The sequence below is a fragment of the Thunnus maccoyii genome, chromosome 7 (assembly GCF_910596095.1).
Source record: "Thunnus maccoyii chromosome 7, fThuMac1.1, whole genome shotgun sequence".
Classification (NCBI taxonomy): Eukaryota; Metazoa; Chordata; class Actinopteri; order Scombriformes; family Scombridae; genus Thunnus; species Thunnus maccoyii.
Genome location: NC_056539.1, coordinates 33,696,908 through 33,706,907, shown reverse-complemented (window position 1 = coordinate 33,706,907; position 10,000 = coordinate 33,696,908). Strand labels below are relative to the sequence as shown.

Sequence of the window (10,000 nt, the reverse complement as noted above, 5' to 3'; positions counted from 1 at the left end):
ACGTTGTATCAGTGTCAGTCGTCGTATTAGAGCAGCTGCACTGTGACACAAATAAAGAGGAAATGCTTTGACATGAAGTTAGACGCTGAAAAACATCTTTATAAAGCAAAGTGACTGATATGAGACGAGGTCATGTGACAGTCAGAGATATTAGAGGAGAGAATATTACAGACTATTTATTTTGCTTTAAGTTTGTTTTAGTTCTATATTTTCAGATAAAAAATAAACGTCAGATGACTGATAAGACTTCATGATCAGGTCAGATGAGTGTTTTTCCTCCTGTGAAGTCAGACTGACTGTTCACGACTCGTGCGACATCTGAACTCGTGAAGTTTTGTTTGCACCTCAGAGAAAATTGTAAGAAAACTGGTGAACGCCAGAAATTCTCTTTAATCTCTCGTACGTGTCACTTAAGAACAAATCGAGAGTTTCTTCCATGTTGAAACACAAAGAAAAAACAATCCAGACCAAACATGCATGAAACAGGATGTCCACATACTTTTGGCCATATAGTGTACAGTGTGAAAGTGTGTGTGTGTGTGTGTGTGTGTGTGTGTGTGTGTGTGTGTGTGTGTGTGTGTGTGTGTGTGTGTGTGTGTGTGTTACCTTTGGAACAGGCAGGTGTGTGTTGTTGGGAGAAACCTGGCTGCTCTCTGGTCCCTCCACCTACACCAGCAGGATCCAGATCAGAGTGAAATCAACACATGAAGCTGTGAGAGAACAGATCTGATCTGCAGCTACGACCAGGAGGACTCAGCTACACTCACAGCTAGAAGATCTGGACCTCAAACTAGAAGATCTGGACCTCAAACTAGAAGATCTGGACCTCAAACTAGAAGATCTGGACCTCAAACTAAAAGATCTGAACCTCAAACTAAAAGATCTGGACCTCAAACTAAAAGATCTGGACCTCAAACTAAAAGATCTGGACCTCAAACTAGAAGATCTGGACCTCAAACTAAAAGATCTGGACCTCAAACTAAAAGATCTGGACCTCAAACTAGAAGATCTGGACCTCAAACTAAAAGATCTGGACCTCAAACTAGAAGATCTGGACCTCAAACTAGAAGATCTGGACCTCAAACTAAAAGATCTGGACCTCAAACTAGAAGATCTGGACCTCAAACTAAAAGATCTGGACCTCAAACTAAAAGATCTGGACCTCAAACTAGAAGATCTGGACCTCAAACTAGAAGATCTGGACCTCAAACTAAAAGATCTGGACCTCAAACTAAAAGATCTGAACCTAAAACTAGAAGATCTGGACCTCAAACTAAAAGATCTGGACCTCAAACTAGAAGATCTGGACCTCAAACTAAAAGATCTGGACCTCAAACTAGAAGATCTAGACTTCAAACTAAAAGATCTGGACCTAAAACTAGAAGATCTAGACTTCAAACTAAAAGATCTGGACCTAAAACTAGAAGATCTGGACCTCAAAGTAAAAGACCTGGACCTCAAACTAAAAGATCTGAACCTAAAACTAAAAGATCTGGACCTAAAACTAGAAGATCTGGAACTAAAACTAGAAGATCTGAACCTAAAACTAGAAGATCTGGACTTCAAACTAAAAGATCTGGACCTCAAACTACAAGATCTGGACCTCAAACTAGAAGATCTAGACTTCAAACTAAAAGATCTGGACCTAAAACTAGAAGATCTAGACTTCAAACTAAAAGATCTGGACCTAAAACTAGAAGATCTGGACCTCAAACTAAAAGATCTGGACTTCAAACTAAAAGATCTGGACCTAAAACTAAAAGATCTGGACTTCAAACTAAAAGATCTGAACCTCAAACTAAAAGATCTGAACCTCAAACTAAAAGATCTGGATCTGGACTTACCACCAGAGGCTTGCGGATGCCCAGGCGGACGGTGCCGGGCGGGACCGACTTCAGGACCTCCACGGCCTCGGCCAGGGTGAGCAGGTCCACCTGGGTCTGGTTGACCGACACCAGCTGGTCTCCAGGAAGGAGACCCCCTTGACGCTCCGCTGAACCACCAGGAACCAGAGAACGGATCACCATCACACAGCGACCGGGATCCAGTGGATCCTGCAGAGTTCATGAGACCAGTTGCTTATATATAAACACACTAAACACAAATAATGTGTTTCACCAGCAGGCCGCAGTAGTGAAAAACAGGAACTTGGCTGCAAAATGAAAACAAAAATCTTGGACCAGAAACTAATTTGATGCTGTTGGTCGTGCAGCGTCCAGACGTTTCTGCTGATGCGTCTCTAGGAACGAAGAAGAAGTGACGTCCCGGTTACATCACAGCCAAAAATAAACGACACCATCGACTTCTACACTAAGTTCTACACTAACAGACAGAAGCTTGAAATAGTTGAGAGCACGTAAATGTATAAACACATGTAGACATGTTGCTATGGTAACTGCAGTGCTGTCTGTAGACCAGTTGGGATCCATTGTTGTAGTGAAACAAGCTGCGTTATAATATAAGAACATTTAGTTTTTATTGAAGTCCATTTAAAGGAAAATCAGAGATGAAACATGTTAGAACTGAACTATTATTACTGAGTTTCTGGGCCTGATGTGACTTGATGACGTACAGGTGTGATGAGACACAGATTTATTTCTGTCACATGCAAATACAATGAACAACAAGCCAACGTGAGCTGGGATCTTTTATACCTCGCCACTTCTTCAACATATGTTTTCCATCATCAGTGGATTTCTTCTTTGTATGATGAGTTATGATACGGATCTGTCAACATGTCAGACATCGAGCTACTGAGTTTACTCCTGAGGGCTCCGCACTAGATGATGTTCCAGTTTGTCTTATTGACACATGAACACGACGCCTCAACTAAAGGTTTCTTACATTCCTTGAGATGCATGAAACACAAAGAAAACACCTTATATCAGTAGTTTTGCAAACATTCATTGAAGACAACTGGGATTCACTTCAGATAATCTTGTTACTGGTGAATGAAGCTGTTTTCAGTCAACATTAGTACTTGAAGAGTTATTTAAATCCAGCTGTTAACGGTTGGAGCCGCCAGCAGCTTCGACTGTGCTACTGGGAGGTTCCCAGTCAGAGGGAGAACATTTACTGGGCTGCTCTTCACTAAAAAGCACGACATGAGAGGCTTTTCCTCCAACAGTGACGACCACAATGAAGCTGGCGAGGACGTTTCAGCAGAGGAGGAACGTTAAATGGACCAAACTCCACTGAAAAAAATGACTATTTAACATAATGATTGGTGATTGATCAGTTGTTGTTCATTTAAGTCACATTTTTACTGAAACAAGTCAGCTTCAGCTCCTAACGTTACTTTATTTTTAAAATATCATCATGTTGCTTCTTTACAGACGAGGTTTATTTTAACCTGTGTGTTGTTATTCAGGGTCGGGGTTGGTCGGAGCCTTTCACAGCAGAGAATACTGAAACTTAACTTTATATAATTAGGGATTTTTTTAATCATTCAAATTTTGCTGGCGGTTAATTAAACTCATAAACACACAGATTTTAATTGGCTATGGAACCAGATTCCTAAGTTTTCCAGACCAGTTCAGTACTGACTGATGCTTTATTATTTCCTAATTTCATGAAAGCTTTGTGGGAAAACAAAATGTGTAATTTGGTATCAATTATGGAGAAAATAAATGTAACTTTAATAAGTTTAATTAGCTGTAGTGACTTTATATGAAGCTGTTGATTTCCAGTAAATATCTTTTCATCATATATTTATTATTATTGAAAATTAACTGTTAAATTGTATGTTTACACCTAAAAACTGCACATTGTTGCATGTTCAGTAACTTGACATTAATTTGGCATTTATAGATTAATTAGATATTTTACTCATAATTAACACCAAATGACACATTTCTTTCCCTGAACCCAGGAAATGATTATTATTCTGGAAAAACACTTTGTCAATGTGAAAACTAAAAATGTTTATATATTACAGAGAGAGAAAAAGAAACTAATGAGACAAGAAGTGAAATAAAGAAGGAAGCAGCAGAGAGACGGCAGGGGGAGACAGAGACCAGAAAACACACACACACACACACACACACACACACACACACTCTCTCTCTCTCAATGAGCCTGCCCTCACAGTCACCATCAGTGAGGAGGTCAGAGGTCACAGATCAGACGGAGACAGAAAGTAGAAACGATCTGAAGGAGCAGCAGAGACGCCGCGGAGCCGAACAGACTCGTTAAAAACACTCATTCATGACTTTAAAAACACTGAAACGTGTCAACAAGCAGCTTCAGAGACGCTCGGCCGTCGTTCAGCGGCAGGAAGTCGATGTAACGTTAACTGAAACCGCTGTTCGACCATCTAATATCACAACGTGGTCCAGTTTCAGGCTGCGGATCATCTGACATCTGATCATGTGACATCGTGTCTTCAGGTTTGACTGTTAGATCGACCGTCACCACGGCAACAAGCAGTAAAATAACTGCGAGTAAAGTAACATGAAAACATCGAGACAACTTCTGCACAACTTGTTTTGCAACAAAGTTGTTAAAATGACATTTTTGAGCAGGAAGGAAAAATGTTTTATTTGTATTTAGTTCAGTAAATAAAAGTTGTTCATAATGTTATTTAATGGTTAGTGGGAAACGTTTTAATAACGCTCTGAAGAGGCTGATCAATAAGACATATTTATTAAGAGGCTTCCTCCTACTTACAGCTAAGTGATCACATGATTGATCACATAAAGGAAACAGCCAATCAGAGATATGGATTCTTTATTATCCTTTATTTCTGCAACATTCTTCATTATTTAAAACAAAATATCTTTACAGTTTATTAAATGTGAGTTTTTAAAAAGTTATAAGTTTTTAATTATAATAATAATAATAATAATAAAAACAGGAAATTGTCTGAGACGATTAAATTGGCAGACGACTTATAATCAGAACCATTTAGATCAATGACGATGATCAGAAAGTGATTGATCATCATAGCAACGCAGATTTATTATAGTTTGTTTTATAAATATAAATTAAGACTAAAACCTCTCTGTTCTTCATGATGCTGCATCAGTAACATATTATTGATCAGGATCAATCAGACATTTAACTGGATTTTACACTCAGAACTAGTTTTTATTCTCAGGTTTGTGAGTAAAAGTGAAGAAATTGTACTTTTATCTACTTTTAGCAGTTTGATAAATAAACAGTAACAAACAGTCCTGCAATAAAAACATTAATATAAACATAACGTCTGTCTAATAAAGTTATTTATTATAATAAAAGTATTTACAGAACTGGCTGATGTTTTATTTCCTCATTTCTTGAAAGTTTTGTGGAAAATAAAACATGAAATTTGTTTCAAATTTTGGGGGAAAATTGAGACGAAGTTGTGAGACATTTTAATATTTAGTTGTGAGTTTATACGCAGATTTCCAGAAGAAGTTTCACTTTATTTATTGAAAACTTTACTCTTCATATAAGTTAAATTGTGTACATTAATCTGGCAGTAATTAACGAGAAGTGAACACCTTTAATTAGCTTTTTTTTAATTTCTCTCAGATCTCCTCTGGTCACACAGATGCTGAGATTATGAATATATTTTGTCTTTTTAACATTTAAAAGCAGCTTTAAAATAAAAATAAAGACGTTAGGATGTAACGATGTATTAATCATCCGATTATAGATGGAGAACTCTGACTGGAGTTGCAGAGGAACCAGGAGGACGCTGGTTCAGGTCCCGCCAGCATCCGAACACCTCAGAGACTCTTAGAAAACGATAAAACCTTCTCCTGGTTGGAGCAGATGTACATTTTGTGAATTCCCCGGTGTTGCAGCCTGGGCATCGCCCGCGCTGCAGTACGAGCTGCTGTGCCAAGTTTCAGGCTGCCAGAACAAAGCGGCGCTGTATTTTTAGACAGAAACAACATGGCTACAGGTGGTGAGGAGTCAGAACTCAAGTCCTCCACTCCTACAAGATCCTCCGGAAAAAGAAAGAAGGGCCTCCGCTGTCAGAGAGAGGAGATATCAGAAACGTAGGAGAGAGCGTGAAGAGCGAAAATAAAGAAATTAAAAATGTACTTTGCCAAAAGTAGTGAAATGTTTCATACAGTAACACACAGAACAATGAGGCTGTTTTGGGGGTTTTTTTTTTTTGGATATGTAGGTTGCAGAGAGTCTATACAGAGTTGGAGCTTTATGGTTCCTACTGAAATAAACTCAGAGTCAAAGTATTTTTAGGAGCTCCGAGACTCAAGGTGAGATTTTATATTTCTACTTTAGATGCATTCGACACCTTTCAGGACCTCCGAGGTTTGATAAGAAAAGCAATTTCTATACTTTTCTCTTCTTCTTTGTATAATATATGGACTTTATTATTAAAGAATGCTTGTGGTTTGCGTCTGTTTTTCCTGTTTTGGGCTCTTTAGTTCTGACGTTCAGTTCACATTTAGAACAGTTTTATATGATATACATGCAGGTATCAGACTCATTATTTTACAGGCTGGACCCTGAATATCATCATCTGTGTTCTGCTTTGATAATAAATACATACAGCTGCGACGATCAGTCAAACAACACAAACTAGTGGCAACTATTTTCATTTTTTGATCAAAAACTGTCAAATATTCTCTCATTTCAGCTCCTCCAATCAGTTTTTCTCTGTTTTATATTATTGTTAGTTTAATATATTTGGGTTTCAGACTGTTGGTCGGACACAACGAGGGTCACAACACCCCCGTCTACCATCACACGCCGGGCTGTATGACTGGACAGAGGAGAGAGTCAGTGTTCCAGGAATATAAGATTCTGAGCATTTAGTTCATATTAATAGATTTGTGCTCTCCTGTTAGTATTATTTTGCTGCGGACTCACACTTGAGCTGATATTTGTTTACATTGTGTGATCGTCTCCATTAAAAGTCGTGTAAAAGGTTTATATTGATGATTTTATCTGAGGCGACTCACACGGCGCCAGACAAACGTTTTATGTTGTTTTTTTTAGAATGAAAGTAAGAAACGACTGGATGTAAACACGTGCAAAAGAGGAACCATAAAAAAACAAGAGTGTTGGGAGTTTTCAGGAGTTTCTTGAATAAAAACGAGCAGGTCAGCAGAACATGTGGAGCTGCTCATTAGATCAATAAACCAACAATCAATGGATTCATCGATTATGAAGATGATCATTAGTTGTCTTTTTGAAAAGATGTTTCTGATTCCACTTAGTGTTTCGTCTGTCTGGTAACAATTTATAAGCTAAAACCTGTTATTTTACTGGTAAAACTGACTTTATTATTCATTTTCATTGGCTGTTACTAATAACATGTGATCGTCTGTAGTTTTGCTGTAATGTTCAGCTGTCCACATACATTTGGCCATGTAGTGTGACTGTCCAGCAGCACAGATGCAGTTATTTATCTTTATTTTCTACAGAATCATTAAAGTTTTAACGTCTTTTAGAGAATAAAATGAGCAGATATTCGTTTCCTTCTAAACTCACCTGGACTTGATCCAAACCAGAGTCCAGTATGATGTTTATGAGAAGACTCAGATAAAAACATCATCTTTTTTTTTTTTAAAGGTGTGAAACTGGTCACATTTTAAAGGTGTCAGGGTTTTTTTTTTTAGTGGAAACTATCAGGCCGAGTCCAGACCAGACAGATCAGATCAGCTCTTCTCTTATTGCCTCCAACCATCTTTCACTCAACTCTGACAGCCTGAGAGTCAGTAACAGGAAACACTTTGGCAGGAACAACGCACCGACATGCCCTTGGGCGAGAGATATAGAGGGAAGACAGGGAGAGAGAGAGAGAGAGAGAGAGAGAGAGAGAGAGAGAGAGAGAGAGAAAGTTGTTGCAGGTCAGTTTCACTCTGCAGTGAAATATTTGACTCAGACACTCAGATTGTTTCTGCTTTTCACCGCCGGAGAGTTTAAATCATTTTAAATATGTTTGTTTCTCATAAACTCAGTTAAAAATAAATATTTTCTCTTGTTTATTTCTTTGCTTTTGCTGCATTTTTATGTTAAAGTGACAAAACATTTAAAAGATGTTAATTTAGTTCGTCTTACCTTGTTTTATTCAGTCTGTTTCATAGTATGATCAAATATCTGTCAGTGGAAACAACACTGCATAGATTGTGTTTAAGTATCAGCATATATAGAAATAAAGAATTAAAACATCATGACGTCTGACGGAGAGGAGACACTTCAGACACCTGAGGACTAGTTTAAAGAGTGAATGTGGCGACTTTCTGCTTGAAAAGTGAGAAAATTTTGCAAAGTAACAAAAATTCAGGACAATAAGAAGATTTCTGGAGATGGAGGAGAATCTTGGAGATCTTCAGACGGCAAAGACAAATGAAGAAAGTAAGAAAAATACTTGAAGATGAAAACGTTTTAGCTGTGGGGACGTTTTAGGAAAGATTTTCAGACAGAGAGGACAGTCATTTTGAGCGAGGACATTTTTAGAATATAAGATTTTTGCAAACTGGAGACATGTTTTGAAAGTGAGACTATGAACCTGCTGTCTGATGGTTCTGATGGTTCTGATGGTTCTGATGGTTCTGATGGTTTATGATGGTTTATGATGGTTCTGATGGTCATTTTAATGTTTTCTTTGTGTCTGTGTTTATTCAGTTATTAAAGTATTTAAGTACTGTCTCCATTCTCAGATGGCTCATAACTCCTACTAAACCTACAGCATGCAAACAGAAACAGATCCAGTGTGTGTGTGTGTGTGTGTGTGTGTGTGTGTGTGTGTGTGTGTGTGTGTGTGTGTGTGTGTGTGTGAGTCCAGCTCATGTTTCCAGTGAAACCAGAGGCCGGGTCAGACTGGGTAAATGATAATCTGTCCAGCTGGGATGATCCTGAGCCCTTCAGGCAGTGTAAGACCAGAAGTTCGTCTTCATTCTAGACCCCCCCCCCCCCCCCCCCAGAGGTTTCTAAAGGGCCCCCAACACTTTAAATCCACAACACCTACTGCTGCTGCTGCTCAGTCTGCCAGACTGTCTGCCGCCGCCACAGCGAGCCTGACCTCTGTGATGCTGTATATTCCTCCTGCGGGGGGGGAGGTCAGAGGTCAGACCATACCTACAGAACAACAACATTAAAAAGGTGCGTCTCCCTTTGGTGTCCTCCCACACCAATACTCATCATCTACTGCTGGAAACAGGCAGGAGACACAGAGAGGAAGAGGAGGGACGGACAAAGGAATAATCGCCATCAGGACAGATGTTTCATTCTGTCGTCATTCAACTCTGAACTTCTTTATGTTGGAACCAGGCTGCAGAGATTCGCTCCCGTTCAGCCACACGAGCACCAGTGATCATTTATAACCGTTATATACCCACAAAACTGGACCTGAAAGACGAGAACGAACCTCTGATCTATAACAACAAACTCGACGGGAGAACGTGATTCGGATCCATGTGTACGAACGTTTAGGAGACGAGAAACTGGCGACAGAGACAATGAGTTTATTATATTATTATTATATTATATTATTAATTATAAACATTCAAACCAGCAGTGATACGGAGCCAGAATTAATCTATAAGCACCTTTCAATATGAAAAGATATAAGCCGACAAATCTTAAATCAACGTTTGCACAACGTTGGATTTTGGAGTAAATATAAATGAACCCTTTCATGCATAGCAGTCACTACAGCGGACAGCTGTTCAAAAGCCGTTTTCTTATATATGCATGGTGTTTTAATGGTGTAGTTGCACATCAGCCAACACAGTGGACTCTAGTGCGTCGTCCCATACGCTGCCATCCATTGGCCAGCCTCAAAACCAAGATGGCCGCCTGCCGGCCGGAAATACTCCTCAGCTCAGGAACATCTTGCCGATCCTTCAATAATAACAGACCCTTGCAGGTAAATAACATTTTGTAACATCAAATAACAACTAAGGAGTAATACAATTGTTAAAATTTCCAAGTATTGACTTTATGTTGGGAGAAAATGACGATTAATCATCTGTCCACTGAGTTGGACAAACTAAAAAAAATGAAGTACAATTTTTTTTCATGCCTAAAGAGGAATAAA

The 10,000-nt window shown here is 38.8% G+C and overlaps 1 protein-coding gene across 4 annotated transcripts in view; it reads right to left on the bottom strand.

Annotated features, from left to right (window-relative positions):
- Nucleotides 1-10,000, bottom strand: part of patj (PATJ crumbs cell polarity complex component) — a 148,210-nt gene that overhangs the window by 97,922 nt on the left and 40,288 nt on the right. For all 4 annotated transcript variants that reach the window (XM_042416601.1, XM_042416602.1, XM_042416603.1 and 1 more), the window contains 2 exons: nucleotides 1,845-2,054; nucleotides 607-666 (listed from right to left, as the gene is read on the bottom strand). In XM_042416601.1, the coding sequence (XP_042272535.1) occupies nucleotides 607-666; nucleotides 1,845-2,054 (270 nt within the window). The remainder of the gene's footprint in view (nucleotides 1-606; nucleotides 667-1,844; nucleotides 2,055-10,000) is intronic.